General features: G+C 40.7%; 2 protein-coding genes across 9 annotated transcripts in view; one reads left to right on the top strand and one right to left on the bottom strand.

The window, feature by feature from the left end:
- Positions 1–12,588, bottom strand: part of myo6b (myosin VIb) — a 30,948-nt gene extending 18,360 nt beyond the window's left edge. For 2 of the 5 annotated variants that reach the window (XM_047611376.1, XM_047611379.1), the window contains exons 1-13: positions 12,464–12,576; positions 8,989–9,132; positions 6,631–6,700; positions 6,456–6,529; positions 5,942–6,071; positions 5,596–5,701; positions 5,198–5,253; positions 5,002–5,099; positions 4,747–4,911; positions 4,094–4,174; positions 3,255–3,263; positions 2,259–2,439; positions 1,221–1,365 (exon numbers count right to left, since the gene is read on the bottom strand). In XM_047611376.1, the coding sequence (XP_047467332.1) occupies positions 1,221–1,365; positions 2,259–2,439; positions 3,255–3,263; positions 4,094–4,174; positions 4,747–4,911; positions 5,002–5,099; positions 5,198–5,253; positions 5,596–5,701; positions 5,942–6,071; positions 6,456–6,529; positions 6,631–6,700; positions 8,989–9,105 (1,232 nt within the window). In that variant the 5' untranslated portion in view covers positions 9,106–9,132; positions 12,464–12,576. Of the gene's footprint in view, positions 1–1,220; positions 1,366–2,258; positions 2,440–3,254; positions 3,264–4,093; positions 4,175–4,746; positions 4,912–5,001; positions 5,100–5,197; positions 5,254–5,595; positions 5,702–5,941; positions 6,072–6,455; positions 6,530–6,630; positions 6,701–8,988; positions 9,136–12,463 lie in introns of all 5 variants that reach the window. The other 3 variants (XM_047611378.1, XM_047611380.1, XM_047611377.1) reach the window with 2 other exon arrangements.
- A 1,876-nt stretch (positions 12,589–14,464) lies between these two features.
- colec11 (collectin sub-family member 11) lies at positions 14,465–17,310 on the top strand. Of its 4 annotated transcripts, none has more exons than XM_047611417.1 (7): positions 14,465–14,609; positions 15,041–15,219; positions 15,318–15,389; positions 15,825–15,896; positions 15,999–16,052; positions 16,178–16,273; positions 16,446–17,310. In XM_047611417.1, exons 2-7 carry the CDS (start codon positions 15,084–15,086, stop codon positions 16,835–16,837), a joined length of 822 nt encoding a protein of 273 aa, XP_047467373.1. In that variant the 5' UTR covers positions 14,465–14,609; positions 15,041–15,083; the 3' UTR covers positions 16,838–17,310. The 4 variants fall into 4 exon arrangements, with proteins under 4 accessions (XP_047467373.1, XP_047467370.1, XP_047467371.1 ...); XM_047611414.1 differs by having other exon boundaries at positions 16,428–17,310; XM_047611415.1 differs by having other exon boundaries at positions 14,475–14,609; positions 15,054–15,219; positions 16,428–17,310.
- Positions 17,311–18,406: the final 1,096 nt, after the last annotated feature.

Raw genomic sequence — 18,406 nt, 5'->3', positions numbered from 1 at the left:
TTCATTTATTTATTTTTTTTAAATCAACCCAATTATCGAGCGGCAGCAAAACGTTCTCTTGACGTGACGCTTTTTGCGGCGCGGCGCTACCTCCCTCCTGGTCTCTACAGCCGGCAGGCTTGGTGATTGTTATAAACTGAGCGTTTCCACGTTGAAGAGAATGTATTAAAGCTGAAACGTGAACCTTGAACTCTACCGGGCTCTCTAATGGCACTTAAACACAATTTATGATTGAATTATTTAAAGAGGTTGACTGATCGGACAAAGTGCAGCTCCACGGTGGCCGAGGGTTCAACTCGGCTGCCCCAGCTGGGACGCAGTTGAATTTAAAATTATAAGGAGGTTTTGCTAAGATATATCTCCACCCATTATTTTCTTTTGATATTCCACCCACACAGGTGTTGAAACCCCCCCTCATCCATTATAAAGCGCACTAGTCCACCTATAGCACCGCTGAGGAAGTCTGTTCTGCTGGAGAACGCCATCGTCTAAATGCAAAGACAACACGTAGGATCCAGTTAATCTCAGTGACAGGCACTTTTATTTGCTGCAGTGTTTCATATTCACACTAGTTAAGAGACTCAGTCATCCCTGATAACATTGCATCCACCACCCCCGCTGTTGCCCTCGACCTCCCGTGGGTACAGTGGATTTGTCTGAAGCTTTAATGACAAAGCCGGTCCCCTTCGCTCCACCTGCTCCCCAGACGCCAAGCCTCTACTGTACTGCAGCCATGCTCCCCTGCCTCCTCAGATACAGTATACATTATTTATGCGGAGAAAACACTTCCAGGCCAGGCCCGCATCTGGCCCTCTTGAAATATTTATCTGCCAAACCTGGCCCCATCACTCAAACATCATATCACCAGCAAAGCACACACCATATTCTACTCTGAACATTTTTGACCTTAAAAAAAAAAATCAATCAATAGAAGTGTACTCAAACAAACTTTTCCAAGTTGTACCACTTTGAATGTTGAGTTTCTTAGCAGGGGTTGGAATAACATCAGGTTTAAGCACTGGGGTATGTGCCTTTCCAGTGACTAATCTGACTCGGCATATTTGAGCTACTTTCAGATCCATTGCAAATTTACTGCCTTCAATATTGAGTTCACCTGACAAGATCTTTTGGCATGCATTGAAAAATGTGGATAATTTCGTCTCCACGAAGACAACATCAGAGAAAGTTTCAGGCGCCGGGAGCTCGAGGCTCCGTCTTACTTGATAACTGTTCCTTTGGCGCCCCCTGCTGTAGTGAGCATGACCCTCGTGGTGAGGCTGACTCGCAGATCGTCCTGATCCAGGCCCAACAAATCTGCACAGTACTCGAGAGTCTGGTCCGACTGATTCTGTAGGATGCAACCTCCTAAAAACACGCAAAGACACACACGCCTTAAAAAACGTTTCGCACGACGAGATGCGAAAGATAAAAACAATTTCCACCAACAAACACTCATCAGAATTTATCAGAAGCTTTTATCACATACCTGGAATATATAAGTAAATTAATAGCACCGCTTCCTAACATTGAACGTAAGGGAACAGATGGTTTAATGAGGGGTGTATGTAAATTGGCGAGTAAGAAGCTGCCCCAAAGAAAGGTTTGCATTTCCTAATCCATGTAACGAGCAAGAAAAAATTTGCATAGGCTTATATATAAACATATATATGCAATTTTCTTTCGATGCAAAACCTTTACATGTGATGTTTAGTAGTATGCGATGTGAATACCTTCGACAAATATGTTATATGGATTTTACTGTTTTATGAGTTAATCTCTTGATTATTTTTCCCATCAATAGACTGATGGTTTTTTCAAATGTCTGGAAACACTCGAGAATGCCTTCACTCATTCTCTACACGTTAATCAAAAACGCTGATTGGTTTAATCGACTGTACTGTATTAATGCTGTTGTTATGTTCTGTGTGCGTAAATTTATAACTGGTAAAATAGGTAGTTACTAAATGAGACACATAAATGTAGGAAGCTGCACGAAAAGGAAACACTCAAGTAAAAAACTATTAGCTCTAATTTGAACTTGTACTTGAGTAAACATACTTACATTCCACCAGTTCATTAAATATTTTTACAAATAATTTCAAGGAGTACTTATTTTTTTGTAGTTCTTTCTACACTTTACCTGAAAAGATAAAGAGTCTTCAGTGCGACACGTATAAATACAATTACAAAAAGAAATTTAAAAAATGCACCTCACAGATAAATCGTGTGTGCACTACATTTGTAATTGTAAATCTAACCTGAAGAGCTTCCTGTTTCTTCAAAGTCAATGTTGCCCAGATGCAGAACGCCAGCGACGACCCTGAACAGGTCCAGCTTCTCCGTGTCGTTCAGACCGATCTTCTTCATGGCCACGCACATCCTGTTGAAGTCACCCTGGTCATCGAGGAGAGGGTCCTTCAGAGCGCCCATCTTTACATGCTGCACGAGACACAGAGCGTTAGAAACCATTATGACACGTCGCTGGGCTTAGATTCAATTCAAATCAAGATTTACTCAAACGTCATATGTTCAATCACTTGTGAACTCTTTTATATTTGATCATTTCTATAAAAATTCTATAATTTGGCATTTTAATATTGAGTAAATCTGATCCGGATGTAAACTAGGCTAACACTAAACTAAAAAGCCACAAGTAATAGATCATTCAAAGAAACAACTAAATATTTCACAATAATGTTTTAAGAGCCACCACCAGCAGCACACAGGGAGCACACTACTCTATGAGCCAAGGCTGATTGTCTCCAATTGCCTTGATAACTTCTGAATGAATATACTGAAACAGCAGAGCCAAGAAATATCCAGCGCTGGCATGAGAAACAGGAACCGGAGTCAGGACTGGAGATTAACTATATAGCAGTAATGAACAAGGGCTGCACAATTATGACTCAGTTTACACTATTGCACTATAACATTAGCTGCTATTGTTTGGATGGCAACAGATTATTTTAATTAAGATATTCAAAACTAGCGAGCATTCAAAATAAAATATTAAACATCCACTTTTTAAAATAGAAGATAATTATGCAGCCCTGAACCGTATAAAAAAAAGTTGTCTGTTTCTATTTAATTAAAGGCCTACTCCATATCCCCAAAACAAACCCAAACCATGCATGCACATGCAGACAAACAGAAAGCTCTGTTCTGGACAGCAGCACGTAAATCTTAGGAGCTTCAGCGTTAAGAAAAAGAAAAGAGTGGGGAACCCAAAGCCCTGAGTAAAAAAGAAACATCACCTTATTGTCCTATAAATAACACAGACATGTGGTGGGAAAGACAAATGTACAATGACTCAATTAGCAACATGTGACACAAACTTTTACTTACAAATGTAGAGACGGCTTCCATCATTAAATTACTAAAACAGTAGATTTTGTGAGTACAAACAGGAGGCATGTTAAAGACAGACGTTGTGAATTTAATTTAACATTTAATATATGACGCGCAAAACGATAATTAACATAAACGGATATTGTTGTAGAAGATTAACAGTCTCTCAGTACAAAAGCAGGCAAACACACACACACGTTATTATTGGCTCTTTGTCTGCTACTATTAAACCCGATTTCCTTGAACTTTGAACATCAAACAAATAAGATATTATTCAAGCGTCTGAAACAAGAAGTGAAATGAACATGTATAATTAGTCCCCGAGAGAGCGCCACGTCACACTCATTCATCTAATTGTTTCATGATATTAACTGCACGTCTCCTGCAGGCTTTGCATTTCAACCAGACACTGCTCTTTTTCAAGCCATGCATAATTTATCAAATAAACAAACCTGAACTATTTTCTTGGCATGAAAGGTTGTTATTGTCATTTCACCTTGGCAGCTGATTTTCTTGAATATGATTATTTCTTTTTTTTATCATTGTCGCTGCACAAAAGTGTTCTATTTCAACACGTTATGTGACTTCCTTTATTAGTATTAGCATTTGCCACTGTACAGGAACTTTACCATGAGGTAGGCAAATATAACACACGCAATAAAATGAAATTCAAATGGATTCCCTTGAAGTAATAAAATCACATTTGGAATTAGGAGAATTAAGCCACGAGAGAAGGGGACATTACCTCAGGACTCTTGCGGTTCTGCATGATTTGTTTATCGGAGTCCTTGCTGGCAAAGTATCTGGTGCATCCTCGGTTCAGGTACTGCAAACAAAAAAAAAAAAAAAAAAGAGGAATCAACTTAGAAGCATTTAAACATATTTAGCATTTTGATTAATTCAATTCACTCGTGGTGGCAAACCTCCTGTGGATATTTGTATTGATTTTCATTATCGAAAAGGCTCACTCTGTTGTCTTTTAATATTGCTCCACCGCTGACTAGGAGTGAAACGCGCGGTGTAATTGCCTCTGTTGATGTGGGTGTCACCTCGGGGACCCGAGATATGATGATAAACATCTAAAGGAACAGCTTGAACCGCTTGTTGTTCTCTTAAGTGTTATATTGCAGATCTTGTAGAGGAAAATAAAGGTTGGGGTACACACCTTTATGCCCCCTGACTTTTCCCCCGCTGGGTGGATAATTGTATTCAAAAGAGAAAGAATTCAATTGTGAAATACTTTGTCTCCGAGGCGATCGTGAATTCACTTGGGAGAAGTTTGGGATTTGTGTGACGATGTTGCTAAAAATAAGCATATGTGACACCTAGTGGGCTTCCACAGAAGTGCCATGAAAATACAGCAAAATGCAAATTTCACTTCTCTCTAAACCCACTGACCCTGAAACTGTCAGGAGAGTCCAGGTGCAGTTTCTTCTTCAGGTCATCGGTGGCGCCGGCACACAGCCTGTAGAAGATGTGGTAGTTCCTCTCGTCGTTACTTTGCATGCAAATCCTTGACTTCTCCAACAAGTAGTGTGAGACGAAACCGCCCACGACTGCATTCTGGAGGCACGAGAGAAAATTAAAATCTTAAACGCAGATTTCTGCAGGTTGTAAAAACAAACTAACACCAAATCCCTCATGATTCCCTACCTTGTCATTGAAGTGGATTTCTACGAACTTCCCAAAGCGACTGCTGTTGTTGTTCCGGACTGTTTTTGCATTTCCGAAGGCCTCGAGAAGGGGATTCGCTGAGGTTTGAAAACAGGACAAACACAGTCAACATCGCCCGGTCTCCAAACAATTCATTAATTACTGATGATGAGTTTTCAGTTTGATCGTGTTTTACCTTCTACAATTCTCTCGTCAATATCCTGACCACTTCCGTATGTTGTAGTCAGGTATCTGCAGGGCGGGAAGGAAAGAACGGATGAAACAAAAAGACATTCAACACAATCTACACTTGACACAGTTTAACAATCACCACAGCTTTGATTAGACACAAAAACAAAGCACCTTGACTGTCACTCTCATTTTTGTACAGAGTGACCCTTTTGTTAGCCACACTGTTACAGATTCATGTGTATTTTAATTCTTCCTTCCGTGTATTTTCTCTTCCTCAACCGTGCTTCTGTAAAGTTTATGCGTTGCTTTGTGTTCAGCCAAATTGCACATATTTTAAACTCCAGTGAAGCGCACGGGGGAAGGACTGAAGGTGCAGACAGCGGGGACATGATGGACTCATACCTGAGAACAAACTTGGTGTTTTCCGTCTTTCCAGCACCAGATTCACCAGAAACTATGATGGACTGGCTCATCTTTAAGACCTTCATGTCCCTGTACGCCTTGTCCGCTAAAACAAAAAAATAATAACACACAATACTTCACCTGTTTGGCATAATCATAGATCAAATGATTTACGGTGACATTTTTCAAAGTAGTTAACAATTGCTGTAAAGCATAACAATATGACAATGAAGGAGTTTATGTATATTGGAATTACTGACAAAGGTAGTGCCTTAAAATAAGAGATAAAGATGACATCAATAAACAGGTTAATGGTTATTTTTAAGTAGCTGATCTAAGATCTCACCTATAGCATAGACATGAGGCGGCAGGGTTCCCAGTGACTTCCCTTGGTACAACTTGATGGCTTCTGGGCCGTACAGTTTCGGTATGTCATAGTAAGGGTTCACGGCTATCAAGATATTAGCCACATACGTCTGCGCGAGAGAGAAATGCAAGCGCAGGTCAGGGTCACCGCATTTGAAAAGAGCCTCCAACACATATACATTATTGAACGATGAAACACAACGGAGGCTGGTGGGACACACCCCAACTTATCTACCAGCTGTCCCTCATTTCCTGAGTGACTGAGGTCAGGTTTGCCAGTCTGAGCCTTTTCTAGCTTCCATTCCCTCTTTACCACCTGGTACTTTTCCCCCAGGGGAAACAAAGACAGGGATCCCTTCTTTCTCTCCCCCAACCCGCTACTGTGTCTCCGTATGATGCAACAGCACTGCAATGTCTTTAAGCCACTGGAGAGCATATATGTGAGGGATATTTATGTGTGTGCTACGGCAGATATAAAAAAAACAAAAACTTACATAGATGTGGTCTTTATTGTACCGAACTCTAACATTGTTGAGAAGAGTGGCTTCGTTCAAGTACATGAGGGAACCTACAACAACAAAAAAAACAGAAGGGACAAAAAAAACAATTAAAACAGAAGAATAATTTAAGAATTATATTATTTATTTATTTTTGTCATTAAAGACTTACAGTTGTCATCTACATGTTTGTTGACGTCATCCTCTGCTGGGAAGACTTGGCTCATCGGAGCAAGAAACGTCTGCAACACGAACAGCTACAATGTCATTTCAAGTCTCCGCTAATCCCCCGCCAGCATTATGTACAAGATTATTCCTTGTTTACTTCGCTTAAGCATCACGACACAAAACAAATGTTTGTCATAATCCTAAAACGAAGACGCGTATTACACTTCATAAACGGCTAAAGCGAGCATGTAGAGCCGCGGAACGTCTGTCATGCTTCAGGATCACAGTAATGATGTTCGAAGCGACATGTTCCCGGGCTAAATTAGTTACTGATATTCCCGCTGTATTGTTTAAGAGTCTGAGTTAATGGAAATAAACTCAATGGAACAAGTCGCCTGTGAGAGAAACAAGGGGAGACATGGCAGGGTAATGAATAATTTGGTGGGGGAGCAACAGGATCGGAACACCTGACTGACTGAGTAAGCGAGCGGTGTGTAGTTGGCGGAGAGGAGGCGATGGCGGAGCTCTGTGCGGATCCCGTAAGTCGCCGTATGACTAGAACAGTGTCTCTTCATATGTCAACGGGCTTTGGGGGTCGACTGATTGTGGCACTTGTAAAAAAAAAAAACAAATCAAAAACAAAAAACTATTTATTCATGTGAGAGCGATCCGTGCCGTGCCGCGATGCACAGTTTATCAGTTTATTACAACAAACAGTCATTAAGCATAAACAGAATGTGCTTTGTGTGCCCGCTGCAGGATCTTGGCACAGGCTCAGTTGTCCACATTAACAACCATGTGGAAAATCACTAACCAATAAAGATGACAGAAAAAGACGGGTTGCCAGGCTGAGGGTTGTATACAGAGCAGTAAAAAAAAAAACAATCAATGGGCCTTTGATTCACCCAGTGAATGGGAGAGAGGTTTTACATCTTGCAACAAGGAATAAACTGATGCTGTTCATTGGAAGCTTGTAAAAGATACAAATTGACTCACATCCATCTATTTTTAAAGAATACTCCTATTGGAAGGAAGCTGTGTCTTTGTTTTAGCCGAGGTAAACACAAATTTGCGTGGAACGGCAACGCAAACTGCAGCACAGAAGCACGTACAGTCCCTAGAAAGGGTTCAAACCTTTCTGCGTGGAGTTTGCATGTTCTCCCTGAGTCTGCCGTGGGTTCGCTCCAGGTACTTCAGCTTCCTCCCACCCTCCAAAGACATGCTTGTTGGGTTCATTAGTGATTCTAAATTGGCCGTGGGTGTTCAGGGTTCAGGGATGTCTAGGGTGTACCCTGCCTCTTGCCCGATGGCTCCAGCCACCCCACGACCCTCGCGATGACAAGCGGACAAACAAACAAAAACTATCCTCGACACTCCTTTGTTTTGGATGTAAGCACTCAAAAGTTATCGACTTATTTTTATATATTATTGTATATAGATAACTATATAGTAACAGGTTGCCATTGTAGTGTTGACTTGAGATGTACCACATAATATATGACTGCACCGGTAAGAGATGCACAAGTATAAATAATAACATTAATGATGGCAGAATTCCATTTAGCTGAATGAAAATCTCGGAATTGTTCGCAGACGCTCTTAATCACGTTACGTCATGGCTTTGGTAAGGTATTATTAAAAGAACAGAACAGAATCAGTAATAATATTTTTACTAATTAATATACTCCTACAATTCAAAAGACTTCATTAAGAAAACCTTATAATGCGTGCTACGTCACTTCCTGGTTCACCAGAGCGACCACTGCCTGTCATAACGAGCGCAGCGCTGTGAGACCGGGTCCATGCAGTAACTGTGGTGAGAACTCCTCAAACAAAACAAAAGCCACGGCTACAGTGGACGTCTGCTGTAAATGTCAGAGGCTTTCCAGGGACACGTGACGGCTCAGGTGTAACAGGTGGCCTTTACCTCCTAATGAGCAGCTCTCCCTCTGGGCAACGCTATCAGCACACCTGCTGCCGCTCTTTATTTATTCATGTCTCAGTACATGTGGTCTCTCATGTTTCTCACATTTTTACACACTGTCGTACCAGCGCTCTTTTCTGCCTAAACTCGGGCGGACTGAGTCAAAATGACAGGAAACTATTCCGCTCCGAACACAGAATTTGTCTCCAGGAAAATCCTGCTCGTGCGCATTTGCATACATGGCGGTGATCCGTCTGGGATTTACGTCAACAACAGCCAAATTATGTGACTGTGCAATTTATAACTCCACTAAGGAAAACAGGGATCAGTCCTACCCTAGCGCCTCACTTATTATTAGTTTCTTCTATAGTTGCCTCAACATTTACTGTAAAGTGCATGTTTAAGTTAAGTTATGCATGTCTGTGTGCGATGACCCACCTTGCCCCTCTGGTTCAGCGGCTCTATGGTGAGCGCGTCGGCTCCTATGTCAACGATGGTGCCCAGCTGGAACCCGTCGGTGGGGTGGGGCGCCCACACTGGCTTCCCGTCCTCCATGGCTCACCTCCAGTCAGCAAGGCCACACTGCTGTGAGGAGAAGAGGGGCAGAGGCAGAGGCAGAGCACATGCTGTATGCGCATTAAAATAGATATGCAAAGTACAATACACTGCTTTGCATTGTGGCTTAAGTACTCCAAACAAACAGAGTCTGTTGCTACCTTTCTGTCTAGAAATAAATCAGGTATCCGACAGGCAGACGCTGGGTCAGCACTGTGAATTTAAAGACTTAAAGAATAAACTTTAATATTCTCTGAGGGCGATCTGTTAGTCACTGTATTGTTTTTTTCTTGTCCACCTAATCCTGTTTTTGTTAAGGTTCTTCAACTGTAATAGTCTTTGCTAAACTTCACACCGCGACTATGTCAAAATAGCTAAGTACGACATATACAAGCCCTTTAGAAAACTGAAGTACAGTGAAGTACAGGTTAAAGCGATCTTTGGAGGCAATCCTCAGTCGTTTTTGTACATGCCTTAAATCTGACCAGCTGCTCCTGTCTGCTTCACTTTCTATTAACTTGTTATTCCTTCTACTGATCTCGTAAGAGAGGATTTCCCACTGCGCCGGGGCTCTGGTCTCCTGGGGGATTCCCGAAATCTCCAGCCAGTACAAAACTGCCCCAAGAAACCTGAACAGTCCGATTAAACAATCCAGATACTTAGCCAGACAGCTAAGTATGAGAGAACGCTATTGAGACTTGTCGTTTGCAACGTGCCACTGGTTAGTCTGTGCATGTGTATAGTGTAGTTAAATTTAATAAATCACAATCATAGCCATCTTTTAAATGCTGTAGCCGAGTGTTATTCAGAGTCAACAACTATTTTCCTGCAGGCTATTTTCTTTTGTCAAGATTCACGTATTCAGTATTGACATCTGCAGTTGTATTTTGGCAGATGCTACTACTGAGACTACAACCAAGAAGAATGTTCCTGTGTGAGTCTGTTGATCTTCAGTCAAATGTGCAAACCTTGGTTTCAACCTCGGGTTAATCCAGCAGCCTCAGAGTTGCTCAAAGCAAAAGTGCTGACGTTATGCGAGAGTATCCAATAAGCTCTAAGGATTGAGGTCAAATGTCAAAGAGGAAACTGCTGACACACACTTCAACACTGACTCAAGGTTCACCAGGTAAACTGACTCAGTGTTATGTCGGGTATTAATTATTATCTCCATTTCTTTTTTTGTTTTTCTACATTAAGCATTAACTACAAATTATTCAATGTTACTTTCCATTAGGTAACATTAATCATCCTGACACACTTTGACTTTCTCAAACACCATGATGGAAAATATTGTTCTATGTTTGATTCTGGAGTCTGTATCGTCTTTCTTCTTGAGCCAAGCAGACAGATCCCTGCATGTGTCAAGCTTCAAACTGACTTCTGATGCCGTTTTTGTACTGTGCGAAACATCTACTGTACGGTACGTCTGGCTACTTCCCATTAGTTCCAGGATTTTGTAACACAAGACTCAGGTGGTAAGGACATTAAAATGAAAATATACTGCATGTCACAGTACACAGACAGTCGCTATCTTGCGAAGACTAACACACTAAATAAAAAGACATTTTTTCGTTACTGCTGCCTCCGACAGTGAATTGACAAATTGCCTGTTTTTAGCTGTTCATTGCTGTTTCCCATCTATTAAAAGCCCAACAGTCTTGTGTTTACAATAGATGTCTTTACTCAAAGTAGGCCAGCAGACAAGCAAGGGGACGATGTCACATATCAAAGGGCCGGCCCACCACCAAGGCCAAGTCTGGAACAAAAAGAACTAAAACTTTTCACTGAGTGTACAGCTTCAATCTGTTGGATTCATAATATGGAAGAAAAATCATATCTAATGACGGAAGCTTCTTGAACTTTGGTAAAGAAATACATGCAAAGCGCCAGGATGCTATGAGCAATCATTCTAGGTCAATCAGAAAAGGCCCTTTCTGTATCTATTTGCACATGCAAAATTGCAGCCAACTAACAATTTCATTATCAAACATTAAAACCTTAGAGTTGTAACTGGTGAATTTACAGAACACATGCGTGAATTGAAAGCAAACAAGAGCAGGCGAAGAGACGCCAGAAGGAAAGAGGATAAGATTGCTTTTCCAGTCTGTTATCTTCAACAAGTGTGAGATCAAGGCTGGGGGTGGGGGGTGGGGGGTCCTCAAGTCAGGACTGTTTTTGTTAGATGACTGATAAGCACAAAGTTGTCCCACAGTTTCTTACTTCAGTCCAGAATATTGCTCGGTTGAAAACTACATCACCACCATGGATATCTATGTTATACTGCGCAGACAGTCACATCTCACCATCCAGACTATCTTGTATATCACTTAAGGAGATGACCCTCCACCTAAAAGTCTGCATCAGGAGGCAAAGCCATCGCCGGCCGCTCTCAACAAAACTGAGGCCCGTCCCTCGTGAGCAACTTTGACTCTGCAGCCTGATTAAATCCTCTTAGCATCTGACCCTAATCCAGACACACGGGGAAGAGGTGAGGAAATGCAAGTGCGATCCCTAGCCAAACAAATAAAAGTCAGTGATCAGTTAGGACGTGATGCAAATCAGACGGGTGCCAAGGAAAACGTACAGTACCCAGACGCAGACAGACACACATGAATGGACCCTGGCTGAGAGTTAAAGCAGGACATGCAAAAATAAAACACGCCTCTTGTTTCCTGCCTCTTGCTTCCTGTTCTCAACCAGGGAAGAGGGACGTGGAAAAAGCTCTGGACGCTGACAACAGGGCAACAGGAAGAGAGATGTACACAACCGTTCAGAGATATAGATTAAAAAACACAAACACACGTAGAAGACTGTTTATAAACAGACGGAAACAAAAAAAAGTTATTTCGTTGGTCCTGTACAGACATCTTAAACATGACAAAACTTTACAAAGGGTAAAATTTATTGGAATTGTCTCTCTGGTTTAAAGGAGGTTACTGTGCTAAGACCCTTACAATTAGGTGAACTTGTATCGTCAACATGAGCACATTACAAGACCGTTGTGGTGCTAAAGAAAAAGAAGAACTTTTTAAAGTCATTGCACACATGTTACAAGGAAATTTAGTTTGACAGCTTGAAGTTTGACAGCTATAGAAGCAGCTTGAGGACAGTTTTTTATGAATATATAATATATTATATAAAAAAAATCTCTATGGAAATATAAAGTAGATAATAAAATCTCTTGGTGTCTATGAAATCTACAACATAAATAAGCAGTAGTGGTTGAGATGGCATGTCTTCTGCACACTACAGTTTTACAAATAAAGGTAGGACAAAATTATAGACAGCATACGACTACCGCAAAACCACACAAAGTACTATTTGGTAAAAAGTGGGGAAAAAAAGAAGTCACACTTACGACTTGTAACCTTCAGACGGTCAAATTTGCGTTCAGGAGTACGATTTTGACTGAAATGAACCTCATGCGGGAGTACGCCTGCCGCTCGTCCAGCTCTCTCGGTCGTTCTTCGCGCAGCGGGACGGGGCGGATGAGAGCAGGCTGAGCACCGGTGACGTCACCGTGACAGTAAAGTACCGAAGGTGCGTTGAGGTGTCGCTCGTAACATGTCCTGTCAGGTAGCTGTTTCAATAATCAGCAGCACTAAAGACAGTGTTCCACAGACGTTTATATATATATATATATATAATAATGATTGTTATATTTCATATCACATTTAGCCCGCTGTAAACAATACAATAAAACGGACTTTAGTTAGACTTAGACTTAGAAGACGCTAATGGACCACAAGGGCAATTGCTCAGTTGCTTAGTTACACATAAAAGAAACACTAACCTCAAGTAAAAAGATAGATAAACTAAAAATAAAAAGTAAAATATACGTAATATCTAGTAAAATGTTGTTTTTATTATTATTATTATTATTATTGTTATAATAGAGCAAGGTTTGAAGAATTATGTTAGGACCTAAGAAGTGTGTCATCGCATGCACTTAAGACGGTGAAAAGAATAATTAACATCTCTTAATTGTGGGCTAATTCATTATTTTTTTCTTTCATCTTCTCAAACTGGACTTAAAGGACCGACTAAGAGCACCTGACTGCTCCGCCGGCTGCAATGAAAAGACCGCAAATGTTTGCCTTGAGAGCCATGAATATTTCAAAGGTTGGTAATCCAAAACTTTTGGGGGGATTTTTGAAGGAGACACCCAATCCACAGTTGAAACACCGGCTGCCACTGGGTTTCTAAATCTAATTAGGACACGTGATACTCCACTGCACTGGGCCATATCTGATTACTGACTCTAGATGACAGGATGTAAATACTAACGTGATATTTCTTATTGTCTGCAAGTTAAAAACTCGGTAATCCTCAGTAATTCACAAAAAAAAAGGCAAGCAATGCACGGCCATCAGGTGAAACAAGTTTTAGTTTTGCGTGCACATTGTCCAAACAAAAATCAGAACCATATTTTATAGCAGTGACCATGTGGTATGCGAGTTTATAGGAAAGAGAACTTGATAGGCATGATACATTTTACATCTAAGGTCCAGACCAACAGTTCACGTCGAGGTCTACTACTGCGCTGGCTTGGACAATGGCTCCCTCATGTGGTCTCACTGGGGAGAAACATGTCTGCGCGTATGCAACCCAATCCCAAACCAATCACTAAACAGCTCACTTACAGGAAGAAAGAGAAGTGTAAAGAGTGCAGAAGGGTTTGACTGAAGAGGGGATCATCATTAAGAACCAGTGCACTCAGGGGAAAAGACTGTGGCGGAAAAGTCATATACAAAATTGAGCAAAAGTCTTCTATTAAAAAACTACAGAGTACTACAGATTCAGCTTCTGCATACTAAAGTATAAGGCTCTTTCCCTTAACACTTTGGACTACACTACATGCACATAAACCCAGTGTGATCTGAGGAAGAAATAATTGTTTCAATAAAATTATAATAAAGTTCTCAAAGTGGAAAAATATCCTGCTTTTACTTCTGAAATATGTATCTCTATTGTATCACTAATCCTGTGAATTGTTTATTTTAATGTATCTGAATTATTCATTTTTTTTTTAATATTCATATTTAAGAACTTACAGGCACAAACACAAATTTCATTTTAAAAGAAAAAGGAGAGTAAGAATATTATTAAAAGATGGCATTTAGCATCTGTGCCACTTTAAAACATTTTATCTTTTGTGAAAGAATTCATGCAAAGAGAAGCGCAGGGAATACTGCAGTCACTTGTTACCACGAATGCTGAAATTAATTTGTTCTTCTAATTATCTGATAGCGTCATAAAGTTGAGTCAGTGCATTTATCAGGCCCCCCTGCTGTCAATCACTGCGCCGCTTTCCCAGCCAATTATCTGCCGGGGCCCCCGACTGCTTTGGACCTTATCTGCAGCAGTGTTTATAAATGTCCTATCACACACATTCTGTGGAGGAACATGAAATGTCTCTGTAGGACCACCAGTGCTCAAAGCTCCCGCAAAGCTTTGCAAAGTTGGTAATTCTTTTTACTTCTGTCTGGAAAATATTCCTACAGGTAGGTGGTCTCGACACTGGAATGGACTTTTCAGCTAAAGCTTGTTTTGCTTTTACATACAGTATTCCTTATATGATGCTAAGATTAGTACGGTGTTGGTGTGTGTTTATGTTAAATATGATTTTATATCGAAAGGATATGTATAAATCAGTTAAACCAGTATCTTGGGTTTCAAATGTGTAAGCAATTGTGTTGAAAAAGGAGTAATATCTACAGATTTTATTTGATATTTGTGAAATAAATTAATAAATAAATGTTACATGCACTGAAACAGGTCTTAATTAAACTGAACTGACTTAGGGCATGAGGGCGTGCTCTCTCAGGAATTTTGTAGCTTCTCTGATTGGAAAAACTAGATGCTGTGAATAATTGATTCATATTTGGAAACAAAGCTTCCACTGTATACTGAATAGTTCTTAATATTTTGCTAGTCTGTTTGTCCAGTATAGGCTACCGTCCAGCTCATGTGGAAGAATGGCAGGAGATAAACTGTTACTACCGGTGATACTGATGTCTGTGATGATGGATTTGCTACCAATACGTACATCGTATGGACAACAGTTGGCAGACGATTCGTGCACAGTTCAGATCCTTGTCCCCGGACTCAAAGGCATGTTATTCTCCCTGCTTTTTCTTTTATAAGACACAACATGTTAAAACAAGAAAATGAGAATATGACTTTTTTTTTTTTGTCTTCTTCTGCAAAAGGAGAACCAGGAGAAAAAGGGCAAAAAGGTGCACCAGGGAGACCGGGAAGAGTTGGCCCTCCAGGAGAGATTGGTATACTTCTTGCCGAAACTGATATTGCACAGTGTTTTTATTTTGTTTTTTGAGCAACTCCTTAAAAATAATTGCTGCATGAATAATATAATATTAGGCTTAAATATCTACCTCTCCCCATTTTCTCATCACTTCCACTCGAATAACACAGCAAAAACTGGGGCAAAGATCACATTTCTCGGGCTGATAACGCGCCGTTACATCACTAGCGGGCCATCCAGAGATGGCCGAGTGTTTACATTCGGGAGAGAGAGGTTGGAGGAGAGCTGTTTTGTGGAATCCAGAGCTGTGGACGTGTTTACTGAAGAATTTAATGAGGAGTGGAGCGGGCGCTCAAACGGAGACAACGCAGATTTATCATTTTGATTTATGTCAAATTAAAAACAGATTGCACGGTAACAAGATATACCTGGTACATTCCTTTTTTTTTTTTAGGCCAACCTGGGCTTAAAGGAGAGAAAGGCATTATGGGACGTTTCGGGAAAGTTGGCCCCAGTGGAGTGAAAGGTGCAGAAATTAGAAGTGGTGTACTTCACACAAACTTTTTAATTAATGTAAATTATTAAAAGTATGTCTTAAGGTTGATGAGTAATTACATTTCTGTCTCAGGGGTCAAGGGGGACATGGGCGATCCGGGTCCGAGGGGCCCCAACGGAGAGCCAGGTGAGATATTACACCATTGTATTCAGATTAGTGCAGGATTAGACTGACAATATGGTGGAATTTGTAAATTAATTCAATCAGCCTCTGGGAAATCCCCCACATTTTTTTTTTCTTTGCCTTATCAGGTGTTCCATGTGAGTGCACACCAATGAGAAAGCTGATTGGAGAAATGGACATTCTCGTGACCCAGCTTTCCTCTGAACTAAAATTCATTAAAAATGGTATGATCTTTGCATTCTTTGAAAAAAAAACACACACACTTGACTTGATTTACTATTAGTATTTGTGTGCATTTTTGCCTCTGTTCCTTGTAGAACTGCATATGGAGGGCATGTCAATGTGAAATTTATAGAAATACAAGTGCTCATTTTTCAGCACTGCCCTCCCCCGCAGCTGTTGCTGGCATAAAAGAGACAGACAGTAAGGTGTATCTGTTGGTGAAGGAGGAGAAGCGCTACACCGATGCGGAGGCCTACTGTCAGACCAGGGGAGGGCACCTGGCCATGCCCAAGGATGAGGGAGCCAACGCGGCCATAGCGGGATACATAACGGAAGCGGGCCTGAACCGAGTCTACGTCGGCATTAACGACCTGGAGCGGGAGGGCGATTTCACCTACGTCGACCGCTCTCCCATGACCACTTTCAGCAAATGGAGAAAAGGGGAGCCCAACAACGCCTACGATGATGAGGACTGCGCTGAGATGGTGGCCTCCGGGGAGTGGACCGATGTGGCGTGCCATCCCACCATGTATTTTGTTTGTGAATTTGACAAAGACAGTGTCTGAGCTCAGTCCGTGTGAAGCTACATGAATGAATAACTCAGCAAAAGTATTGTTCAGATTGTATCCTCCGTCTGTAAATAGGACAACAAAAGTGACAAGAGTATATTTTTCACTATTTTCTTTCGCCTTGTGAGTTCATAAGCTGTTTATTTTCCAAACTGACAAAACAACCTTGCTTTTATTAACAGCTTTCCACCGTAATCTCATATTCTGAGATTCATTAATGTGTCCAACAGCAGACCAAGACTGCGTGTTGATTTTTTATGTTATGCAAACTATCCAACGAGCAACGTCTGCAACATTGCTGTTGGCAAACCAGGCAACTTAGCAGAGGGCTGTAGATTATGCATGAAAGTATACAATTATAAGACAGGTTCTTATTTATCAGAATTACATAATGAAGCATGCATTCTACATTCATATTCATGTAATAAGTTATGTGGCTGTTAATAAAAATTCACAAATAATTTAAAAAATGTTGTCCGTACATTACTTTCTGCCTCTGGGATTACTGCACTTATTTGCTGCAGCAGTTAAATCCAATTTTGGAAGACAGTCTCCACATAGTGGAGAGAGGCTGCACTGCGCTGTAATACTTTCTTACACCAGAGTTTGTGGTTGCTCCACAGGCCTTTGTCACAGACAGGACACTTTTTGAATTGTCACAGAGGCAAAAGCTTACTTTTAAATTGTGCCATCATTATATATTATTATGTCCCATGTATTATTTTCACCTATGCTTTTCCTACAACTGACTAAAGTGCTGAGTATATTTTACATCTACTACGTGAAAGGTTAAAGCCACAAATCTACAAACACCACCACCAAAAACACAAAACAAGAAGAAAAAAAGCTATGTTCCACTATAGTATGCAAAGGTCCTTTGCATCTTAACGGAGAACAAAGTCTGTGCCTCATGTATAATCTAGAGAGCAGCCCAATTACATCCGAGTCACCTTACATCTGTTCAACATTCACTCTCTGGCCTGTTGTAGGTTTAAACACTGCATGCTTACTGTGATTACGTACTGTACTGTAATGTGTGAGAGTTTGGGTGGCACTGACCTTTGAGGGTGTCAAAGGAATCACCCATTGCTTTTCCCTGGTTCTCCACTTGAAAAGACATGGCAGAACTAGGATGTTTTTAAAGGATATGATTAAGTAAAATGTCTGGATGGTATGTGGACCAATAGCAGTGTTTTTTATGTACTTTGCTAAATTAATACTGACAGTTTTACTGTGAAAATGCGCTTATTTAAAAATAATGCATCGCCTGAACCCAAGAGAATTTACAACAACAGATCACACATTGTACCAATATGACAGCACAATGTTTGCTGAATGACAAAAACAAGACATTACAGAGTGTAGATTAGTCTGACATTTTTCTCTTTGAATATCCTCTATGGTTTACAGTTGCATGATTAATAGAAGGTGTCTTGCAGCTCTGACAGCTATTGTTTTTAGGATGGGCAGGCTGGCAGAGATGATATCCTTTTGCAACCCACTAAGAAGAGGAATTTGAATATGCATGACGCATTTCACCTAATAAAACAGAGCACCAGTCCCTTA

This window comes from Mugil cephalus, chromosome 17 (assembly GCF_022458985.1).
Source record: "Mugil cephalus isolate CIBA_MC_2020 chromosome 17, CIBA_Mcephalus_1.1, whole genome shotgun sequence".
Taxonomy (NCBI): Eukaryota; Metazoa; Chordata; class Actinopteri; order Mugiliformes; family Mugilidae; genus Mugil; species Mugil cephalus.
This window is presented reverse-complemented; position numbering and strand designations above follow the sequence as displayed.